At 35.9% G+C, this 26311-nt stretch overlaps 1 protein-coding gene across 6 annotated transcripts in view; it reads right to left on the bottom strand.

The window, feature by feature from the left end:
• LOC145249500 (protein madd-4-like) overlaps window positions 1-26311 on the bottom strand; it is a 942311-nt gene that overhangs the window by 312074 nt on the left and 603926 nt on the right. For all 6 annotated transcript variants that reach the window (XM_080111113.1, XM_080111108.1, XM_080111112.1 and 3 more), the window contains exons 3-4: window positions 23216-23443; window positions 18390-18545 (exon numbers count right to left, since the gene is read on the bottom strand). In XM_080111113.1, coding sequence (XP_079967239.1) covers window positions 18390-18545; window positions 23216-23443 — 384 coding nt within the window. The remainder of the gene's footprint in view (window positions 1-18389; window positions 18546-23215; window positions 23444-26311) is intronic.

Here is a 26311-nt window from a genome sequence, read left to right on the forward strand (position 1 = left end):
GAGAGAGAGAAGCTGAACAGGAAATAGAGAACGACACCTGTTGAGCAGAACGAGGATTACTGCAAGAGTAGGTAACCAGTGCGTATTGAAGGTATGTGTATGCATGTGTGCGTGTGTACGGTTTGAATAACACAAGTTAGATTTAAAAGGCATATGCCCATAATTGTACTAGCTGAAGCGTATTCTGGTCTATGAAAATGCCTGAAAAGTCCCGTCGGCATTCTCCAAAGGTGCGCTTCAGACGATTAGCAATAAACTAGCCCCCTTTTCAGAGAGAGGGAGAGAGAGAGAGAGAGAGAAAGAGAGAGAGAGAAAGAGAGAGAGAGAGTGGATTTTATACGACTGAAGGGGACTATATATTAGGCTGACAACAAAAGAGCCAGGGAAATGGCAGTGACTAAGTTATTAACGACACACACAGACAACCGAGTGAGCCAGGCTCGATATCAGTTCGTTACACAAAAACACTTTCACTTACCGATGTTGGCTACCTTCACGTGGGTCTTTTGATAAATATTAAATGTGTATCTAGAAAAAATTCAATAAACATCTGATTCAGACAAAATGATAAACGCTGTTCAGCGAAAATAAAAACTACAACAAAGCCATTGTCGAACCGATTGCCGAAGACGTATCCACGATTCGTACGAAGAACATCTACTCGAGCTGTGCCTGGTATAGTTACTAGAGCCGATGCCTGAAAGCGACTAAACCGTAAGAAGCCTACAGACAGCCGACCGACGAAGCAATCGCGTAGAGATTCGTGCGTGCGTCTAAAACTGGGTTACGAAAATAAACTAGTCAGTTCCACTGACAAAGAGAAGATAATAGGCTTGGGTTGTATTTCAGGTAGATAATAAGTTGATTGATGAAAAACTGAAGATCCAGTTATGAAGGTACAAAGAAAAAACTGGGGTAGTTAGACAGATAGACGGGACATAGTATTACTACGGCTCCACCCTGAACAACGTAACTATAGATTCAGGCCTGTTCATTGACAAATGACAACATGCCTTAGGTCAGACTGTCGATAACGAATGAAAGATTAAACAAAAACATTAGAAAACTTTAAAATTGCATTAAAAAAAAAGAGAAAAATAAGGCACATAGTTTATACTAAAACCTAACTTATTCAATATTGATTAAAAAAGAAAATTTGTGTATTAATTAACATGTTTTTATTTTATGGATTTTAAAGAAAGAACATTCGTTAATAATTTACTTAAAAAATGCACGTAATAAAGAAAAGATATGAACACGATTCGATTTATACTCAAACTGAACTTTATAAATAACAGTACAAAATTATGCATGTAAAATTACATTTGTTTCAAGCGGAAGACAATCAAATACTGCGAAACCTAACTTAGGGATTTAAGGAATAAACAATTTTTAAATAAACAAATTAAAATTAAGAATATTATTTAATTAATCGCCATTCTTATTGAAATGAGTAATTTTTATTATTTATCCGTTTATTTATTGCCGACTATTATCCTCATCATTTACTTGTTGTTTCACGACGTTTCGGACAACTATTCCTCTGGCCTTCGTCAGATAGTTAACCTCGACACGATAAAATGGTGAATCTCCTTACTGCATCCTCCTTGAATCTCCTTACTGCATCCTCAGCAATTACTGCCTTCTGTAATTGTTCTCTCACCATGTCTTGGCCAACTAAGCCTCTGGCTGGCTTTGAGTAAGGGTTAGGGTTCACCTGGAACCGCAGAGATTCAACATCTCTATACACTGCGCCATTTTTGTTTTGTTTTGCTTTTTTGTATAATAATATTTATCGTTCAAACACGGTGGTGTTTGAATATATGGTTAAGTATCAGTTTTAGGCACGATTCACATGGCGAGTGTATATGGAGCAAATAAATACCCTATACACTGCGCCATGTGAATCATGACTAAAACTGATACTTTACCATATATTCAAACACCATGGATGATAAAAAATATTATTATACAAAAAAGAAAACAAAAAACAAAATGGCGACCCACGTATGAATTTTATTGGCTCCCATTGCAGCAAAGCATGATTTAAGGCTAGAAAGTGGGAGAAACTAACCGGCAATGAATGATATCGAGGTGATAATCATTCTTTATTATTACAAAGTAGGCTCCTATTTACTTGCCTACACCAAGGTTAAGGAACGATGACCTGGCTAGCACCGGATGGGTAACCATTTGGAATTTATAGGTGTTGTATGGGTATTGTTTCCAGTCGTCCTGGATTTCGCCTTGCAACTGAACTCAAGCAGCATCGATTCAGGAGAGGTGTGGTTGGTGATTGCGCAACCCTTGCCTCACAATTACACGCACAGCTGCCTCTACATGGGGTATCCTTTGACTTTCCAGACTGAGCAGAGGCATCGTAAGTGATGGCGCATTTAGACACATGTTTGGTGTTTCATGTGGGGAAGATTGGAACAAAAAAACAAAAAAACATTTCTTACAAGAAATAATAAAGTTGGAGCTTTTTATACTAAATAAAAGTTTTAATGAAATTTAATAAATTTGAAAGAAAGAAATGAAATGAACCCAGTAACATTAACTAACCACGCGGGGTCACAGAAATACCTGGATTAGAACCCAGGCGCGGAGCAAACCCTCTCAGTGCTGACGTCCCAGTAGATCTTTCCAGATCATCCGTCTAGGAGAAGGAAAACTCTGAAACTAAACCAAAGGGGAAGGATGCCTCTTCAGTCTTGGATGACAACCTTCCTAGAGCTGGTGACTCAAACAAATTTATAAAAAATTATCGTAATGTAATAGTTGAGACTAAACGTTTGCAACATTTATAGATTTCCGGTATTGCAAACTAAAAATATCTCAAATATATGAATGATACCGTGAAAAAAATGATTTATTATCAAAAGAACGAACTTTAAAAAATCGCGTAAAAAATTATTTGGTAAAAAATATTTAAATACTAAAAGAAATGTTAATTTTCAACTTGCTGACCAAGAATACACTTTTTAAAGAACCATTATAAGAAGATTCTGTTAAAATAAGGATAATACAGCATCCTAAGAATAACAGGTATGTTCAAAATTTTGCTCATTATCTTACACGATCCCGAGCAACGCCGGGCTACCTTGCTAGTACAAAATATAATTAACAAATACAAAAGTTAGCAGTATTTTCTCAGCAGAAATAATATTTTTTATCTGCATGCATTTAAATGTAAATTAATTGTTTACCTTTAGGAAAATAAAATGCAGTCATATTTGGCCCAGTTTTATGCCTCGCTGCCCCGATAATCTCTGTGCAAATCGAAAAAAAAAATAAGCACGATTCGTAATATTAAGTACTATAGATCCGTGACCTTAGAATTTCAAGTGTGACGTTAGTAGGTCACATGATTTGTGGTAAAGAGACTTTAATGTACCAGGGTTGTGGTTCGGCTCCAACTATTATGTAGTAGGTCGAACACAAGAAAGTATTTGTTAGTTATTAATCTGTCTGTCGACCTATCGATTTATCTAGTGTATTACGATATATCTCTTGATCTACTTATCTTTCTATTTCTGTATATATCCATATCGGTCTATCTATCTATCTAACTGTAGTGATAAACAAGGGATGAATATGAAAAATGTTGATAAAAACTGTCAAAATATAATAAAACCATATCATAGACAAGTTTATCGGAAGCAGCTGATCAGCTGACAGAACTACGTGTATGGTACCACGTAATCGGGTTTGCTGTAGATCACATTGGAGTTGGAATTTGGACGTTGAGCAGGGCGGACGGTTTGCCAGGTCGTCCCCCCTTCCTTCACCAGGGAGCGAGCTGACGTGTCTCAGAATAGAGACCTGGAATTAAGCACTCAAGCAAAGAAATTCACTTTCCATTCTTCTGCGATCGACACCTGGAAAGTGAATAAAAACTATATAAAATATAATCAGCGTTCCTGGAATTGAATGAATATTCGTCCAAACAGGTTCCAGCCTCCCTCCCAAGAACATGATGAATTCCAGGTGGACCAAGATCAACGACGCATGAAAATAAGGTATGTCCAAAATACATGTATGACACACAAACACACACACACACACACACACCTGCATATGAACATTTAGACGATCATAACCTTGGAAGATAAATAGACCGCAACAACATAACTTAGGGTTCAGATAGTGAAGAACCCCCATAGACATTTAGTGACACGTACACATATCCAGATGAACGCTTGTCACAAGTCAAGGACATATCCTTGCATGGTGATATAGTACCACATTATACAACACAATACCTCGCCAATATGTTTCATATATTATTTTCTATATCCCATTAGGTACCAGTGGCCTGTAAATATGACAAGATAATAAGAAAATAATTTCTTTTTTAAAACCTATAAGATTATATATATATCTTTACTGCATAATTACACTGAAGAAACGATAAAATTCATCTATATTCATCAATTTACCTTTTCCAAAATTTTGCGGATTTTGCTAAAATTTTATTTGTTCGATGATGTATGAGCTTATATAAATGAGTCTTGCAATAAGAAGCCAACTTATTAGCAAAGGTTAAATGTAACTCGTTGTGTGAACTGTTTTTGCTCCTTACCATAATGCATAAATTTGATCTCGAATGTACAGGCTCTTGATTTTTAAAATAGATCACATGCAGCTAGTGTCCTATTTGTAGGAGAGTCTAAATTTCGTGTTGTCTAAATAAAATAACTTTTTGCTTTCAGTTTGTGCATTCTAATCTATTTTTAGTCATTAGCAAATATTTCAACATAATTAAAAAAAGAACTATTGAAGCATGCATAGTCCCGCGTGAGTGCACAGTGAACGAGGCATAAAAAAATGATTATTCAGCATTTTCTCTCCCCTCCATTTAATCCCAAAATTCGTCAAATCCTGGTGAAAATGAACGGTGCAGTTTTAGGCTTTAACATATGTAAATTTGAGTTTTGCACTATGCAAAAAAGAAATGACTAAGTCTATCATTGTACCCCTATTTAGCCCTCAAAGTCCCCAAACAAATCAAATAATCGTAAATAAATTATTTTGAACAACGAAAACAATAGTGTTTTAAAGTTATAGTTTTAATTACGTACAACTGGGGTAAAGAAAATATTTCTCAAAATAATGTGGGTACACGTGTACAATCGGCACCCCTAACAATTTTTTACTTTTCACAAATATTCCTAAATATTTGAGCGAATTATTGGACACTAGGCTATCAGGTTATTAAACAACTAAAAAAAAGCAATATTTAAAGATTTGGCAGGGGGGTTATTTTCTAGTAAATCGATTCACAATTTTTAGAACCGATTTACAGCCCTGATTTGACGTTGGCTTCTTCAGCATCACTCCGCCATTATTAACATTTTTTTTTTTTTACTTTTCACTTTGGGAAAAGTTCGGTCTGCCACCCTCCCCTCGTTATTTTTCTTTATGGATTTACGACTTTTTAAAAGATGTTTTTGTATTTAGCAATTCGCGCTTTTTCAAAAATAGTATTTTCAAGTTAAATACAAGTTTTCCGATATCTTTTTTAGTAAATTGTTTGGTGAAGGTACAGAATAGTGGCCAAAACGCTCTCCCCTCCTTATGTTAAATAACAGGTTTCTAAATAATAACGTTATTATTTCAGCGCCGGTCGTTAAATGCAAAAGTACTTTTTTTGTATTATCGTTGTTTGTTGTTAATTAAGACATCTCGCCTATATCGTCTGTATGTATCAAGTGTTTGTGTGAAACCAGAAATCCTAAACCGGAATCTTTAACCGGAACCAGAGAAGAAATATGTTTTACTCACGCACAAATATATATATTGGGCAAGGAGAATTTTTTTTTAATCACGGAAAATGATAAATTTTTAAAATTTATTTCTTTTAAATTTCTTTCTTTTATCGTCTGTACGTATCAAGTGTCTGCGCGGAACTGGAGATCCTAAACTGGTTTCTTAAAGTGGAACCGGAAGTACGGTTTTAACACCAAAGGAAGCAAGACGGTGTGAGTTTTATAATAAAACACACACACACACACACAAACACACACACACATATATATATATATATATATATATATATATATATATATGTTTCTGTAAGGTCTGATGAGGCTGTTGGATCGTAGATATGGCCCGGCAACCAAAACATGTGTAACTAAACAGATAAAACGGGAATAAAAAATAAAACGTATATATATATATATATATATATATATATATATATATATATATATATATATATATATATATATATATATATATATAATGGAGTCTTTTCTGGTTGATTTTATAATGATCCAATACAGGTATGGCATTTATGCTTAAAAAGAAAGTGCGAATACTTTAACATGTTTAATCAAAAGAGTGAATTAATTTTCAACTGTAAGTACAGGCACACATTTAAGATAACGACGTAAAAATATAATATAAGGGCCCCCATCAGAATATTTAACAAAATAAATAGATACGTACAAAATGAACATGCTGTAACAATATTGTAATAACAATAATGTAAAATATTCGATTATAAAAAATAATAATAATAATAATAATAATAATAATTATTATTATTATTATTATTATTATTATTATTATCATTAATATTATAGCATTAATAGTATTACTGTTACTGTCAAAAATGGATGGTTACGTTCAATGCTGCCAAGACTAAGCTCGTTTACTTTAATTAATACATGAAACCTTCTCAACCACCACTGGCTATGGCTAAAGATACATTGCCTGAAATTACTTCTTTCAAACTCCTCGGCTTAACGTTCACAGGGAACATGAGTTATAATAGATACATCGAGAGCTCTGTCTACTGTGCTAGAAGGTTTCTTACACCTGAAAGTATCCCGTAACTCTGCAAGGCCAACATTAGCCCATGTATGGAGTATTGTTGCGTCCTTTGGGCTGGCGCATCTGCTACTAGTCTCCAACTCCTGGACAGGGTTCAAAAGCGAGTCGCCAACCTGATAGGTCATGAACTGTCATCTAAGCTTCAACTTCTGCCTCATCGACGAAATGTTGCATCCCTCTGCCTGTTTTACAAGTATTTTAATGGTGGATGCTCCGACGAACTACAAGCCATTGTACCCCCTCGAAGTAAATACCCCCGACAAACCCGAAAAGCAGCAAAGTTCCACACCTACACAGTAGTGATCCCTAAATGTAATTCTACTCTAATAGTTTCTTAGGCTAGTCTTTGGAATTCCCTTCCGGGATCTTGCTTTCTCAACTGTACTGACATAGAGAAGTTCAAGTGTAACGTGAACAGGCATGTTGCTGCTCAACTCCCTACATAGTATCCCTGCAACTTATATCCCTGATAGTAGTCACCAACACAAAAGTAGCACTGTGCCTTGTTTGGGGTGAAAATGTAATAAAAATAATAATAATGATACTAATAATAATGAACTGTTGTTTGCTTACCATTTTACTGCAGTTTCACATTACTCATCGTTATAATAGTCATCATTATATTGTATTGATACACAGATTCTATTTTTGGCATTGGTTTCCCTGATATGTTTCTCATTAGAATTCTTTCTAGAAAGATATCGCGTACTTACGGAAGAAATCACGAAAGGCTTGCCAACATCCTAAGTTAAAATGGCTGAACGAACTGGATTCGAGCAGTCAGATCGTCAGTACATGTCGTTAACCATTAAACCGCAATCACCCCCAGAACATTAAAATGATATTGTAATTATTCTAGCAATTGACTCATTTTCAAGGTCGTAATAAGCCTCATATTATTATTATTATTATTATTATTATTATTATTATTATTATTATTATCATCATCATCATTATTATTATTTTTATTATTATTATTATTATTATTATTATTATTATTTACAATGCCTCCGAACGGGACAGAGTTAGACACCAGGGTCGTTTTTTAATGTGGAGAAAAGGAACAAAAACTAAAAATTGTCTCAGTTGTGAAGGATTTCTCCTCCACTAACAGAGAACAAGAAATTGAAGTATTATTATTATTATTATTATTATTATTATTATTATTATTATTATTATTATTATTATGATGATGATGATGTCCTTAATGCTGGAAATGAGTAAAACAGTTTTATATATCACGCAACCCTTTACATTGCTCATTTTGTTTTTTAATCTAAGAATGATATTTTATTTGTGTAACAAATGTATAAATTAACCCCAATTAAACAAGTTTATAGTCGTAAATCATGACAATCCTGGGTGTCGTTTAAAATAGATTTACTAAATTATTAAAAGATGCACAAATATTAGAACGTTTTATTGCCTGACTAAATAGCCACAACATATTTATATGCATTTTTTTTTACATAACCAGCAACAATCCCAAGTCAATTATTTCCAAAAAGGCAAACCTTGCATTGGCTGCAAGAATTTTGGTAAAAAGTACTCAGCGGCCTAATTTTTGCAACGTTTGCTTTTAGGCAAAAGTTGGCTCTTCTGCGACAAATGAACCCAATAGCAATGAATTCATTTTCCGATTTTATTACAATATGAACCAACACACGATGTTGAGTCTTCTATGAATTTATTACTTTTTTTCTCATTGCTACATTATATTGTCATGCATTTTTGTAACTTAACGAATAATTTCTAATTTTTCTGAGGAGTATATGCACGAAAAGAGCCGACATTGGCATAATTATCAATTGTTTCCGCATAACGAAACGGATCTGTAAAAAAAAAGTACTGAAATTTTAACATGTTGGAGGAACTATTTTGCATGAAAGATAAACATTTGTATTTGGGAATATAATCATACTGTTATTCTTTTATATATGCTCTGTTGTTTTATTTTATATACATTGAGCTTTTAAGAAAAAGGGATTGGTATATACAAAGAGTGAAATATAATTGAAAAACATATTTTACCAAAATCATATATATATATATATATATATATATATATATATATATATATAAAATTTAGTCATTCAATAAAATTAAAAAAATTATGACGTAAAATAATTTAATTTCAAATCAACAGATTTTAATTATTTTATGTAAGAAAAAGAATACCTTGTGACGTAGATTACTCAAAATACATGATGGATACCATTACCTCACTGCTATCAAAGACATTCACTTCGGATTTTACCATGCAATTTGGACGTGAATTTCTATATCCTTTAGCTTCCCTGCGCAAGATGTTAGTAGTTAAGGATGAATCGCGGAAGATTCTGTGTAGCTTAATTGCTATATATTTTTATAGCTCACTATATATATATATATATATATATATATATATATATATATATATATATGTGTGTGTGTGTGTGTGTGTGTGTGTGTGTGTGTTTGACATATCTTTTTATCATTTCTGTCGATATTTTGTCTTGTAAAAATTAATAAATATGGATACCTAGATAATCGGAAACCTCGTCTCGCTACGCTTAGCTATATTCTTCGGTCCCTTCTTCATTCGAAGAGGATACCCTAGACCCGGTTTCTCTGCTTTATGTGTCACTAGATAAAAGATAGAAAATCACGTGGTTTCGTTAACTTCTGTTCTGGAGTCACCTTTTACACTTAGGTGTCAATTCAACTTTCCTATTGAAACGGACGCTTTCGTTCAGTAACGTAATCATTCAAGCTTAAGCTTAACATAAATTTCTATTCAGTTCGTCAAGCTTAATTTGAAATTCCATTTGCATTTTTACATGCGCATGTTCAATGGACGCATCTTCAGAAAGGCCCTTTTTATTTCTACCCTCAAGCGAGTTAATTCGATCATAACAAAAAGGTAAACGTGGCGAAATGCGAATTTCGTCCGAATAAACTTTTGTGTTTATTCTTTTAAAGAGATAACTCGATTCTTCACCTTTCAATTGTTGACATGACAAAAGAAACAAATGAGGCCGAAACCCGCGATCTGGAATGCATGGCAATTAGTTTTACTGAATCGTTCTTAGGTAGGGTTTGTGAGTGTCGAGGCACTGCCGGCAAATATAAGCCACGTTAGTTACTTGTCTACGCACTTGACAGGGAAACTTCACGCAACACTGAAACACGTTGTCTTGATTCATCGCAGGATATGTAACGTGACATCTTATCATGATGTCTTAACCGACAGTTTTTTTTCTGAGTCCATCTGAATTCCTAACTTATTCATTAAAAACTATTTCTTTAAATAAAACTTAATATTAGCCAAGGCTGCCGCGAAGAAGTTGAGCTCTCTCTACCGTGCTATAAAATTACTTACACCCGAGAGAATCCTGTATCTCTACAAGGCCACTATTCGCCCATGCATTTGGACTAGAGAACATGCTATACGTTTCTAAATCCTTGACACGATTACAAAATGAGTTGGCAACCTAGTAGGCCACGAACTGTCAACCAAACTCCAACTTCTGTCCCTTAAACAAAATGTTTCACCTTTCTGCATATTTTACAAGTATTTTAATAAAAGTTGCCCTCACAATCGCCAAACCCTTATACCCCCGACTAATCAGCAGCAAATTCATAACCCCACACTTTAGAAATCGAATTTTAATCTGCGACAACAGAGATGGGTAATTTTAGAGTCGGTAGGGGAGACTTACTCCACTGATTCTAAAATTCTAGAATTTGAAAAATGATCATAGGCGTTGTCAATCGATGAATAATATAATTACAGACTGAGTGATATTTTATTGCCCTATTGAGCGTTTTTATTACAATAGTTTTGATTTGGTTTGTTAAGTAGTTTATTATAAATAATAAAAAAACTTTGATGTAATCTGTTTTTTTAATATCATTATAATAATATAAGCTTAATTGTTGTAACCGTTTGAGAAAGAAACTCGTAGTAATTTCGACTTGGAATTCAGCGAAACATTACGGAAAAAGGGAACATTCGACAAAAACAGAGCAAAAACGTTGTCTGCAAAGAAGTGCCGGAATAAAGGAATAAATTAAAGAATGTCTTTTATAATGTGATTCTATTATTTGTATTGAACTATAAAGCGCAATATTTTTTTCTGAATAATTATTAATGTACTTTGAGTCAGCTCTATATTTAAAATACAATCGACACATATTTACTGCGTGTTGTCGATTTTTCTGACAACGTTTTTTGCTCTACCCAGAAAAAATAGTAGTTTTATCCAAACATATTTGTTGATTAAATATATTTTTTCATAGCGTGAATATTTAACGTGTCCTGCTAGTTATTATCAAAATTAGTAACCACCCTTTCAACGAGACAATTTTCTTTCTGTAATGTGCAAAGGTTTGTCTTTGATATAAAGTTGGTTCAGTTGAGCAGAACACTTGCAAAGTGTTACGCATTTTAAAAAAAATTCTTTCTTGTTGCGGTCTAATTTTTAATTAAAAAAGCTGAACACCACAGTAATATGCTATGCAAAGACCTAAATTAACTGAAACGAACTTACTGCAGTCAAAACAGTTCAGAAGCACTGATATTTCGAATGACGATTGTATACCTTTTAACATAATCGCGACATTATTGTATCTATTTACTATGCCTCCCCACGGGACAGAGTTAGACACCAGGGTCGTTTTTTAACGTGGAGAAAAGGTACAAAAAGAAAAATTGTCTCAGTCGTGAACGATTTCTCCTCCACCGAAAGAGAACAAGAAATAGAAGTGCAGCATCTGAAGAACAGATGGTATTTATTTGCTCCCCCACTGAGCAAATTAGGCACAAGGCCGTTTTTAATGTGAGGTAAAAACCAGCTCCCCTGAAAGTAGGCAAAAAGGGGGCACTCTGGTTACCAAAAATAATAATTGTCCCAGTATAGAGGGTTTCCCCTCCATTGACTGGTACAAATTATCTTAAGTGCAGCATCTGAAGAACAGATGGTATTTATTTGCTCCCCCACTGAGCAAATTAGGCACAAGGCCGTTTTTAATGTGAGGTAAAAACCAGCTCCCCTAAAAGGGGTCACTCTGGTTACCAAAAATAATAATTGTCCCAGTATAGAGGGTTTCCCCTCCATTGACTGGTACAAATTATCTTAAGTGCAGTATCTGCCGGAACAGATGGTATTTATTTGCTCCCCCACCGAGCAAATTAGGCACAAGGCCGATTTTTAATGTGAGGAGTGAAGGGAGGGGGAAGGGAAAAAGGGGACCAGCTCCCGAGAGGTGGGAAATGGGAGCTGGTTAATGGTCAGGCATGTAGGGTTGCCCCCACATCTGGTCTTTGCTAGTCATAGCTTGCAGTATCTGCCGGAACATATCTGCCGGAACAGATGGTATTTATTTGCTCCCCCACCGAGCAAATTAGGCACAAGGCCGATTTTTAATGTGAGGAGTGAAGGGGAAATGGGGACCAACTCCCCGGGGAGTAGGGGAGCTGGATAGTGACAATTGGCATGAAGGGTTGCCCCTAGATTGACCAAGGTCTTATATGTGGGGTTACCCCCACATGCGGTCTTTGCTTGCAGTATCTGTCGGAACAGATGGTGTTTATTTGCTCCCCCACTGAGCAAATTAGGCACAAGGCCGTTTTTAATGTGAGGTAAAAACCAGCTCCCCTAAAAGTAGGCAAAAAGGGGGCACTCTGGTTACCAAAAATAATAATTGTCCCAGTATAGAGGGTCTCCCCTCCATTGACCGGTACAAACTATCTTAAGTGCAGCATCTGCCGGAACAGATGGTATTTATTTGCTCCCCCACTGAGCAAATTAGGCACAAGGCCGTTTTTAATGTGAGGTAAAAACCAGCTCCCCTAAAAGGGGTCACTCTGGTTACCAAAAATAATAATTGTCCCAGTATAGAGGGTCTCCCCTCCATTGACTGGTACAAATTATCTTAAGTGCAGCATCTGCCGGAACAGATGGTGTTTATTTGCTCCCCCACTGAGCAAATTAGGCACAAGGCCGTTTTTAATGTGAGGTAAAAACCAGCTCCCCTAAAAGGGGTCACTCTGGTTACCAAAAATAATAATTGTCCCAGTATAGAGGGTTTCCCCTCCATTGACTGGTACAAATCATCTCAAGTGCAGTATCTGCCGGAACAGATACTACACTTTGATCTTGTCCCGAAGGCCAAGTGATTGTAGCATATTTGTTTAAACTGTAAAAGTATGTATCTAATTAACTTGATAATGTAGTATTAGATTATATCTGGTTATTACGGTCCATCTCCAATAATCTATAAGGAGTCTGCGACATTTCCATTGTATAAATGTCCGGCACGAATGGAAACTCCACAATAGCATTATACCATCTGCTACGTTGTGGGGCTCGTGTTCCCAATTACATAACACGTCTTTAGACAGAACAGATACTACCCTTGAGTCCTAAAAGTTACCTCATGTATTTTATATTTTTTCTACATTGCATTTTCGGTGATCGGGAGATCTTATTTATTAAAAAGAGGCATAACAGGTGATAAAATACTACAAACATTAAATTAGCGTTTCTATATACTAATTTAATGTTCGTAGTATATTTATTACATTTTATCCTCCTTTTTTAATAAAATAGAATCTCATGATAGAATAATTTTTAATCTGGAAACCGTGATGCACGTACGCACGCTAAAGGTACAACAGTATTTAATATATAGATTATTATTATTATTATTATTATTATTATTAGCGAAGGGCACCCGGCTTTATCCAGTCGTAAAATACGCTTCAAAATGATATTATAATTTGTCCAGATTTCGTATATATTATTCCAGAGTCGCGATTTCAAAAGTTAAAAAAAAAAGTATTTGGGCGCCATCAGCTGGAATCGAAACTGAATGCACAACTGTAGCATTAAAAGCTGGTAACGTTACCACTGCACCACCGCGACACAAATATGATATGATTAAAAATTAAAAATAAACTAAGATGAATGTACAAAATTTATAACGGTTTTTTTTTTCAATTTTGACCCCTTAAAAATATTTTTACCGGGTAACAACCCATAAAAGAACGGCCCATAAAAAATCCATTCACTTGAGGCCCCTAGCACTGTTCTGCGACTTTTAGTATGGAAAGAAATAGAGTTTGAAAGTATTGAGGCAGACAGACAGATGTATAGCCTTTTATATATTAGATATTTATTATTATTATTATTATTATTAGTAGTAGTAGTAGTAGTAGTAGTGATATTATTATAAATATTATAATTATAATTATTAGTATTAATATTATTAGCATTATTAATGTTGGTATTAGTAGTAACAAGATATTGAAATGTAGCATCGGAAGAGCATATACTACACTTTGATCTTGCCCAAAGGCCAAGGAGAACAAATTATTTTTATTATTACCTTTGCCATAAAAGCGACACCATTTTTTTGTTTTATTATATAATAATATTTATTTGGAATATTTCAATTTCCTTTTAAGTGGTGACAATGTTTATTTGGAATATTCCGCTTTCCTTTTTAAGAGGGTGCACAGCATGATAACGGCCGATATATAGATAGTAGTATAATCTGGAAATCGTAACGCACGTACATCCATTAAAAGTACTAAAGTATTTAATATATAGATTATTATTATTATTATTATTATTATTATTATTATTATTATTATTATTAGTAGTAGTAGTAGTAGTAGTAGTATAAGCAGCAGCAGCAGTAGTAATAGTAGTAGTAGTATACCCAAATCAATGTTGTGTAGCAGGGGGTTTCATATTGGAGAGAGACGGCGGACACACACACACACACACACACACACACACATATATATATATAACAATGATAATGGAGGGATACATTTATAGAGTTCTGTGGATTCTTATAACATATATTAGCGAGGAGAGAGGGTGATCAGTTCTTTTTACACAGGAGGGTGATCATCATTACTTATGATGGAAGAGGGTTATACAACGTTCATTATAAGATGATTATTACATTACCTTCAATTGTTGAATGACGACGCAAAGAGAACAGTTATAAAAATCGATGATGTTCTTTATTTCATTTGACCGGTCGGATGATGATGACGTCAGGAATTCACATTTGTTTTACATGGTTAAACGTATACCACTTCGCCTCTAAGGGGACCCTCCTCTGACCATGTCAGCTCTTTCCGACCGACCCTGCTGACTACTCGAACCTGACTGCCTGACTGCTTGACTCTTCTAATCTGCTAATCCTAGCTCCTATTATTGAGAATTTCCTTTTTGCTATGACGTCAAATCTGTGGTTCCAAAATGTTACCAACTCACGTGGCTCAGCACACGTTCTCAAAATACACTTTCGACAACAAAGAATTCTCAACTAACGTATTTTTTTTAAAATTCAGTTCATATAAACGAACGAACGATTAAATTCTTTTTTAAAACACAAACAATATCTAGTTATATCCAAAACAATAGCTAAATTCCAGCATTCCAATTTCTGAATCTATCTCTGAACCTTGCTTACAAGGTTCGAGTCTCGGCTTATCCCAATCTCATTTTCCACTTATCCAATATTTTTCTTTTTTACAGGAAAAGAGGACAGCCTTTTCTTGTAACAGTAGTAGTAGTAGTAGTAGTAGTAGCAGCAGCAGTAGCAGTAGTAGTAGTAGTAACATCCACTTCACCAGTGTAATTTTTTCACGTGTAGAGATGTTGTCATTGTTATGAAGTAATAGAAATTGCTTGGTTCGGTTGAGCAAGACCATACCGGAGAATTACAGAAGCGTGATGGAACATTGAATTCATGACAATATCAGACGTACGTTCGGGCGAAGCCTTATTACAATCGGAATAGCTGGTCACAACGGCGTTGTACTTTTGAATACATTGTGTGTTTGGGTACATCCACGCAAGAGGTGTTTCTTTTCTTTGGACCGTTCAGCTTTAATGTATCGGTTTCCATGCAAAGAGTTTCTACATAAACGAATCCGTTTCATTTGTGTTTCACGCCTTGAGCCCCCTACCCCACATTGCTCAAAAGAGCTGCTAATTTTGTAATCTGGTAAAAGGATCTTTTGTGACAGAGAAAAAATAGCATAAATACCAGATTTAATAATTGCAAATTTTATTCAACGCTATCAAGACATCGTTCCATTAAAGCGTAAGGGCTACTTTGATAAGAGTCAGTTTTTATTTATTTATTTTTGCACGGACCAACCTTATTAGGGAGTTGCATATGCTTGTTGGTCCCCCGATTTATCGGAGGGGAACCTATATTTTCAGTGGCGTCCGTGCGTTCGTCCGTTCGTTCGTCCGTGCGTCCGTCCGTGCGTCCTGTAGTCCGAATGATTGCCAGATAACCGTCCATTAGTTTTTCCTAAAATTTTGCCACAGATTGTATTTCATTAAATAGATGTGCACAGTAAAAACAAATAAAAAAATTGCGAAAATTCCCGTCGTGCTCCCAGGGGCTCAAAAGAGGTCAAATATGGCCAAAAATAATACGTTTTGCCCAATAACTTTTGATCCATCCATTAGATTTTTCTGAAACTTGGCCAAAATGTGAAGCCCATTGTTCTTAATATAAATCCAGTATGGGTGACTCTGGCAAAATTCTGGTTCACTTCCTCGGGGACTTCTAGTACTAAAACGCATTGTTTTGTGGCTGTTTTTTCATATTTCTCAACAAAAACTTGATATATCTGACCATATGGTCGTTTTTCAGGGCGATGAACTCAAATATACATGTGTTAAGATCTGAAACTGCACCATTAGCAATTTACCATGGGATTCGACGTCCTCAAGGGCTTAAAAGAGGTTAAAAATGCCCCCAAATGGCTCAAAATTACACTTTTTGCCCTATAGCGTTTGCTCCCTCTATTAGATTTTCCTGAAACTTAACCAAAATGTGTAGGCCATTGTTTTTTGGCCCTTCACCCATCTTACATTCATCATTTCTTCCCTATTTTTTATTGCATCATCTCACATGCAGCACCAGAGAGGGACCACGCACGCGCGGCTTCTTTTTTATTATATTTAAACGTCTGCATATTTGTGCGGTCCGAAAAAAAAACAGGGAGCAGGTCGTAAATTCCAAAGGAAAATGGTCCGAGAAAAAAATGAAAACTAGAAGACTAGTTTTTTTTCGGTATCTAGGGACCTCGCAAATGAAGAGGCGGAATTTAGCTACTAGTTGGTAGTGTCAGGAACATTTACGTTTGGGGGATAAAAGCACGGACATTTACGTTTGGGGGGGGGTAAAAACACGGAGCAAATTACCTGAACATACTTGTAAAATAGACACAGTGATAAAAAGCCGGGGCAATGCGACAGGGGTTGGAGCTTGTCAGACAGTGTGAAATTTAGTGGGTGGGGGTAGTGGTTGATGCCCCAACCCAGATATGACAACAAAACTCTAGTTGAAAGAATAAAAATTAATGTTATATTTCTGAAATTTTGAGATGATGATTGATAATTTACATCGTTTGTATCATTCGGACTACTGTTCTCATCCTGAGTGTTATTCTCAAAACAATTCGGCTGATGTAATCTCCGATTTTCTTGTAGTATATCTTGTCAAAGACAGGTAACACGATTTTGTTACGTCAGACATTGCCGAGTATAAGGTTTAATTAATTCGCAATTGTATTCTTAGTTCGGCAAGGTACACATGAGGAAGGTCGAATATGAGATCGACCAAAAGGTTGTCGGAATAATAATTAAGATGAGAACAGTAATTCGAATAATCCAAATAATTTGAATTATCAATCCTCATCTAAACACATTTTAAAATATAATCCTTTTTTTATTAATCTAACTTTTTTTCTCTTCTACTTACGCCGAGGAAAATGGATATTTTGAGACTTCATATATCTAGGGCTCATGGTTACTTAGTTCATAATTAATTCTTAAGCCATTTTTTTACGTGTGTAGCCCGTCCAAAGCCTCTAAACGAACTTCTTATTACTGTCTCTCTTTGTCTCTCTTTCCCTATCTATCTATCTATCTATCTATCTATCTCTCTATCTCCATCTCTCTCTCTCTCTCTCTCTCTCTCTCTCTCTCTCTCTTAAGCGAAGTTATGTCACGTTCGTTTTTATTAATAATAGATCAAATTTTTAGAGACGAGGTTGATTTAATGACTCAAATTTCATGTGTACGTGTTAACATCGCCGTGCGAGTATAACTAATCAAATATGAACTAGCAAACATACAATTCACTACTTAACATTAATTCTTAAGCCATTTTTTACGTGTGTAGCTCGCTCAAATCCTCCAAGCGAACTTCTTACTACTCTCTCTCTCTCTCTCTCTCTCTCTCTCTCTCTCTCTCTCTCGAGCCATGTAATACCACATTCGATTTTAATAATAGTAAATCAAGGTTATTTTTTTAGAGCGGAGGCTGATCTCATACTTCATCATTATCATCATATTTCCCGTGCACGTGTTAACATTGCCGTGGGTGTATAAATACTTAGATGTGTACTAGCAAACGTACAGTTCATTATTTAACATCGGCTTCACTGTAATAGTAGATGTTTGATTTTTGAAGCCATACAGAAACAAATTTGCATCGTGATGATGCCAAGGACTACTTACCCCACAGGTCACCGAGCAAGGACCCCATGTCGTCTTCCAGTAATACTTCCCGGTTTTCGTACCGGATTTCAGATCACAAGTGGCATTTATGCCTCCGCAAATACCACAAATGTCAACAACTGTGTTTGAACCAAACACCTTGTCGCAGCCAGCCGGCTAAAAGAACGAAAAAAAAAAGTATCATTAAAAATATATGGAGCTGTAACGAAAGTTCTGTCAGACTTATTTGGAGGAAACATTAAAAACACATCAGAGTTTAATATATTTTCCAGTCGTCACAATGATCTTTTTCAATTTCTTAATGACTTTCATATTAAAACCGTCGAAAAAGTTACTCATGCTGCGACTTCTAAATAAAGAAAGACTGTTTAAAACGACCTTTGCACACATGGATCGACGCAGAAAATCCGTTAAAATAATAAATATACATCATTTGCTTTTTCTAACATATCAAAAGTCTCTTCGTTAAAATACGTAATCATACAAACACCAAAGTTTATTTACAGGAAAACAACAATTTATAGAAATAGAAAATGAGTGGCTATTTCTTACGTTAGCTATAAACGACTCAAGGTTACTTCAATTCGGTGTAGCCAGCATGTTTATGTATTTGTTCGTTAGACAAGTTCAAATCTCGCAGGGAAATATGTTGGATGTTCGTTCGCCGGATCGGCGAGGACAATTTGATCATCCTGAAAGGATGACATGCGCTGAATTCTTTAGCAAGGGATTTGCAATCCTTACCTAAACTTCTTCTAGGTCAACACTGATTTCAGTGGAGAGATGTTCAGGACGGTAAGTAAAATGCCGGCATAAGCAGAGAGCACATATAGCGCAGAGTAATCTCAACAAAAATAACCTTCTTAGTCACACTCAATATGGTTTCCGTTCTGCTAGATCTACAGCAGATGTGCTTACAGTTATATCTCATAGGATTAGCAAATCTCTCGACGGAGGCAACCTTTCTAGGGCAATTGCTCTTGACATATCTAAGGCCTTTGATAGGGTATGGCCTTTGATAGGGTATGGCAAAGGTTTACTTCATAAGATCTCTAGATATGGTATAGCTGGAAATGTCTTTTCAATTATTAAATCATTTCTTTTTGATAGGTTCATAAGAGTAGTAGTTGAGGGGCAAAAATCAGAATCTCACAGTATTAATGCCGGTGTCCTTCAGGGGTCCATCCTGGGCCCAACTCTTTTCCTGATCTACATTAATGATCTTCCAAATCACATCCTTACATCATTTGTAGACATTTATGCTGACGACACTACCATTTATGGTAGCACATCTGACAGTAAACGACCAAGTTTTCTCCAATTCTCTTTCCTCTGATCTTTAGCACGTAGTACAATGGGGAAAGGAGTGGCTGGTTACTTTTAATGCATCTAAAACAAAGCTTCTCTCTTTACATCATCAACATTCTGATCCACATCTGGCATCAATTGAAATGAATGGCTCTCGTCTTCAGGAGGCCTCAAGTTTTGACAAACTTCTGGGCTTGACCTTTACTCCTGATCTTAAATGGAACACGTACATCAAATCTGTTGCCAAGGCCGCTGGAAAAATGGTGGGATCTTTCTATCGATCCGGTAAATACCTCACTGCTGATGCTATTCTCTATCTATATAAGAGCCAGGTACGTCCAAGGATGGAATATTGTTGCCACATCTGGGCAGGAGCTGCTAGAAAGGACTTGGCCTGCCTTGATAGAGTTCAAAATAGACTTCGTAGCCTCGTAGGAGATGTCCTTTTCTCTTCCTTGCAACCCCTATCTCACAGAAGAGATGTTGCGAGTTTATCTCTGATGTATCGTTATTTTCATGGAAGGTGTTCAACTGAGCTTCAATCTATTGTCCCCCTTCGCCAAACTTTCACAAGAAACACTCGTCTAGCTGTACAGACTATCAATAATTTCCCCCACTCTTTATCTGTGCCTAAACCTAAACGTAGATTCCATGAACAAAGCTTCTTTCTTAGAACTGCACGCCTGTGGAATTGTCTTCCGTTTTCCTGCTTTCCGGCTGACTACAATATGATTGTGTTCAAGTCTAACGTAAATAAGTTCTTGATGAGCCGTTCTATATAAGTTATCAAATTTACCAAATTTTCATTACTAATGATTACTATATTGTCCAATGTCTACTGTACACTCTTTAACCCTTATCCTTGAGTGGCCTTTTGGCCTTGATAAGTGGTGATGCCTATGTAAAAAAAAATGTTCACCCATTTTACTACTGATCAGATGAAAAGGGAATTGCTTATCTCGGAGTTTAATGAGAATTTGTTTACATTAGATTTGCAGACGACCCTCTTTTAGTGGTTTGGAAAGCCCGTGAAGAATTTTTCCAGATATGATTTTTTTTACAAATAGGAGTTACATTTATCAAGGCCCAGAGGCCACTCGAGAATAAGGGTTAATTGGTGTACAGTAGTCAATGGGATCATATCGTAGTAATCGTTAGTTGTGGAAATCTGGTAAATTGGATATCTTAAGGGGACGGTTCACCAAGAATTTGTTTATGAGACGACGAAATTGTTGTTTTGGAGACGACGAAATTGTAGTCAGCTGGAAAGCAGGTAAACGGAAGAGAATTCCACAGACGTACAATTCTAAGAAAGAAGCTTTATTCATGAAATCTACGTTTAGGTTTAGGTCCAGGTAAAGAGTGGAGGAAATTATTGATAGTGGTTTCAGCTAGACGGTATTTTTCGTGGAAGTTTGGGGGGCATTGATTGGAGCTCAGTCGAACACTTGCTATAAAAATAACGATAAAGACAGGCTCGCAAGGGGAAGAAACTTTATGCATTAAAGTTCTGTTTGTTGGTGTTTTGTTTTTAAGATATAAGAAAGGAATATTCTTTATATTATGGTTGTTTCTAAGTCAGTCATTTTTTTTTTGCTGTGAATGTTTCACAAGGAGGATAAATGGTTAGAGCTCGGGCAAGCACCAAACACGAACATAACGATATAGTAAAGAAAAATTAGTGACATTTTTTCTCGGATGTTCGTTGGTCAGGTCGACAAGGACAATCTATTGATCCTGGATGGATGACAACCGCTTAATTGTTAAGCAAGGCTTTTACAACTCTTGATCACTCTTCTTCTGAGTCGGCAATACTTGATTCCCGGAGAATTCTAACACGATTGGAAACAATGCTGATATAATTAGAGACAACATACAGCACCTAGTATTTTCAAATAGTCACCCATTTTAGCATTGATCAGACTCAACGTTGCTTAACTTCGGTGATCCAAGAAGAATCAGTGTGTCAAGATGATTATGCTGAATATAGGAGATTATTATCCCTCACAATAGTATTATAACATCTGATCCACGCATGGATTGCAAAATAGATCGTCAGTAAGGATTCATAAAAATGGTCATCGGATGATGTTTTCGTGTGAAAGTGACATTTCCTAGAACGTTTGTGAAGCAACCAATTTATATATTACGAGTGCTATTGTTATATATTCGCTGCATACGGTCGTTTAAATGTGCATTTCTGTTCATTTATTTATTTTTTAATTACATTTTCACCCCAAACAAGGCACATTGCCACTTTGTTATAGGGGGCTACTATTGGGGACATAAGCATCAGGGGTACTGTGTAGGAAGTTGGGCAGCAAGATGTCGGTTCACTTTGCACTTGAACTTCTGCATGTCAGTGCAGTCAGAGAAGCAGGGACCCGGAAGGGAATTCCTAAGTCTAGCTGTTTTGGGGAAGAAACTACTTGAGTAGAAGGCTCACTTGCATCTAGGTATCTCTACTGTGAAGGGGTGGGATTTAGCTGCTTGTCGGGTTTGTCGGGTGTATTTACGTCGTGGGGGCGCAAGTGCTTGCCTTTCGTCAGAGCATTCTCCATTAAAGTACTTGTAGAACAGGCAGAGGAATGCAACATTTCGTCGATGGGACAGAAGCTGAAGTTTAGCTGACATTTCAGGACCTATCAGATTGGCGACTCTCTTTGAACCTAGTCTAGGAGCGAGAGACTAGAGGCAGATGCACCAGCCCAAATATGACAACAATACTCCATACATGGGCGAATGGTGGCTTTATAGAGATATAGGATAATTTCAGGTGTTAGTAGCTTTCTAACATGGTAGAGAGAGCCCATCTTCTTCGCAGCGGCCCTGGCAATGTCCCACTTTTGTCACTGGTCTACGATATATACACACTGACAGCGAATAAAATACATAAACACATAAACTAATCTATAAAATAATATTTTATTTTTATTTCACACAGACAACAGTTTGGCATTTACAGTTATGTCGAGCATTTGACATCAGTGAAGGCGCGTGGGCCTGATGTGGATGTTTGGCGGTTAAGAATGTGTCTGCTTGTTCTCCGTCTGTGACAACTGCTCCGCTTTCTGTTGTGTCGATTTATATTAAAAAATTTTCCACTGGAATGTTTAATATATCCCATTGTCTATTGTGTAAAATTATTTGATCGATATTCTCTCACATATTTCTGGTCAAATTATGCATTCCAATAGACCATGTTGGAAAGTCTCGCATTCTTCAAATTGAATCAATATAGGTGTGTGCAATCCATCGAATGCGTCTCTTCTCGGGGTCACCTGCCAAATATCCAACACTACTGGTCTCGGAAGAAAACTCCCTTCGCAAGATGGCTTTATTTTATACGATATTGCAATCAGAACGTAAGCAATTGATCTTGTGGAGCCAACTTTCTATTGCCTATCATTGACTATCTTGCTTTTACTGTAATGATTGATCATTTCTGGATTTATCACACATTCATACAGATGACGCATAAATGTTTTCATTGCTGGACTATCGGATTGTTTACTTACCAAGCAGCTACCTCCAAGACAGTAAGAACCATTTCCGCATTGCATACCGTCTAGTTCCACTGACTGTATTTTGACAAGGTGTCCACCTTCATTGGCCTTGCATATCAGAGTACACGGGTCCTTGGGGTCGATGGACGATGACCAACGTAAAAACTTTCCATGGTATGGCGTCTGGTTATATTTGTGACATTGTTCACGTCTCACATCCGTTTTACCACCCGGACAAGGCTAAAAATAGAAAAATTAAAAAAAAAAAAAACAGAAATTAGTATAAATATGGTCGTTACGTTGAAATCTCCGAGAAATTTAAAGGATGCTAGAGTATTTTACACGGGTGTAACAAGTTAAGGGGTCAAAGTTCAACGATTTGACCTTTGAGAACTCTACCAAACTTCTCCGCCAATTTTGGGTCTAAACACTTGACATTTTAGATATAGGTTTCTTGGACATGGATCTAACTTAATAACTTGATTTGAGCCCAAAACAATAAATGTTAAGAGGTTATAATTGGGGTCAAAGTTAAAAAAATTTGACCTCTGCGGTCTCTACCAAATTATTCAGACAGTTTCTGGTCTAAACATTTGAAATTTTCCATAAAGGGTATTCAGAGATTGAGCAAGCTTTTTATCGGTCTGGGTTGAAAACTTTTAGTTACCAATATATAAATGTATGTATATATGTATGTTAGCATGTGTGCCTAACACACGAGAGAGGCGATGGATTTTACCAAGATCAATATCGTTTTAAAGTTCGACCTTTCAGACGACAAATATGGAAAAATTGGCTAAAAAAATTAATATCTTCACCTTCAACAAGGTACTTTTCTACAGGGACGGGGTTCGATTTTTCGACGATATTTTTTTAAAGCTATCCTCTCCTTTCGATTGTCTAGCCTTAATTGAAACGTAAATCACTTCAGGTTTGGCGGTGGTCGTAAACGCGGAGATGTCGGTAGTTTTCCCCGTTCTTTTCCTCCTTCGCGTAATGAGTTCGAGCCTGCCTTCCTACTACCACTTTTTTTTCTTGCTCAACATACACATCCAAACACCCGGGCAACGCCGGGCTGAAATGCTAGTATATCTATAAAAGTGATCATGTCTGTGTATCTCTGTCTGTCTGTATGTGTACATTTCCCTACACAATAACTCCGTCAATTCTAAGTTCACAGACTGGATATTTGATATACAGGGTACTGAGATTTGGGAAAATCTTTGTAATCCGTTTTCGGCAAGATATCTGGCTGTTAAGGGGTCGAAGCCCAACGATTTGACCTTTGAGAACTCTACCAAACCCCTCCGACAATTTTAGGCCTAAACACTTGAAATTTTAGATATAGGTTCCTTGGGCATGGATCTAAATTAATAACTTGATTTGAGCCCCAAACAATAAAAGTTAAAAGGTTATAATAGGAGTCAAAGTTTTAAAAAATTTGATCTCTGAAATCTTTACCAAATTACTCAGACAATTTCTTTTGGTCTAAACATTTGAAATTTTACATAAAGTGTATTCAGATGTAGGGCAAGCCTTTTAATCCGTATGGTTCGAAGATTTTTAGTTACGAGTATATAAATTTATGTATGTATGTATGTTTGCATGTCTGCCTAAAATTTTTGATAGAGGCGACGGATTTTACCACGATCAGTATCGTTTTAAAGTTCGACCTCTCAGACGACAAATATGGAAACATTGGCTAAAAACATTATTATCTTCACCTTCAACTAGGCACTTTTCAACAGAGGGGGGTCGCTTTTTTTCGCCAGTATTTTTGAAAGTCATCCTCTCCTTTCGATTTTCTAGCCTTAATTTAAACATATGTCATTTCCGCTTTGGCCGTGGTCGTAACAGCATAGACGTCAGATTTTTGTTCCCGTTCTTTTCCTCCTTCGCTGTACGGGTTCGAGCTTGCCTTCCTACTGCTACTTTGTTATTTTATTTTTTTTTCCTCAACATACACCTCCAAACACCCGGGCAACGCTGGTCTGAAATGCTAGTATATATATATATATATATATATATATATATATATATATATATATATGTATATATATATATATATATATATATATCTTGTTTATAGTATTCCGAATTTTACTAGGTTTATATAATTATATAATTGAAAATTCGGTAATCGTTCATATACCAATAAGTTTTAAGTCAAAATCTTTTTAAAAAACTTTGGAAAGATGAGATGTAGGTAAAATGTTTCTCATATTTTTCCTCATAAGGAAAATGGATTCTATACTATTCATTGTTAAAGTGTGTTTAATTTAATACGCCTGACAAAAGATTGGTCTTGTGAAAATTTTCAAACGTCATAAGGTTAGAATTTGTCCGAATAGCCTTAAAGCAATTTTAGCGAACGATGAAATGCACTTTGTTGTTATCCATCTATTCCTTGATCTCTTGATTTTGTTAATATATATATATATATATATATATATATATATATATATATACACACATCAGAAGAAGTAGCAACTATCCATACACTAAAAGAAAATAAGAAAGATATATATATATATATATATATATATATATGTATATATATATATATATATATATGTATAGATAATACTAGCAGGACCAGTTACCAGGCGTTGTCCGGTGGTTGTACTCCACTACCCCCGCGTATAAAATTAAAGTGCGGTTAGTTTATTGTTGTAGTCCAACAACCAACTTCCTCATGTTATAAACGGCAATCGGATGGACACCCCCAACCGACTTTCGGTATAGACACTCCATTTTCTGAGTGTAGGGGTTAATGGCAAGAAATTAACCCGAAATGTGTGTAATATTTCACCTAAGAATAACAGATATGTTCAAACTTCATTTGTCTCATTATTTTAGCAACGCCCGGTGGGCCTGCTAGTGTTTAATGAAATTTCAAGGTGTGTATTTTTAATGGTTAAAAATGCTGTTCCAAGGATTCCGGAAAAAAATAAGGAGGATAGACGAAATTAGGATGTAAAAGATATGATATCCTAAAAGCTATGATCAACCGAAACCAGTAGCGATACAATTTTGTTTTTTGTTTATTTCTGGAAAAGTATTTTATCCGTGATTTAAGAATGTTTTTTTTTTTTGTATATCTGTGAA

The sequence above is a fragment of the Euprymna scolopes genome, chromosome 28, assembly GCF_053919585.1.
Source record: "Euprymna scolopes isolate OS-2025 chromosome 28, ASM5391958v1, whole genome shotgun sequence".
Taxonomy (NCBI): domain Eukaryota; kingdom Metazoa; phylum Mollusca; class Cephalopoda; order Sepiida; family Sepiolidae; genus Euprymna; species Euprymna scolopes.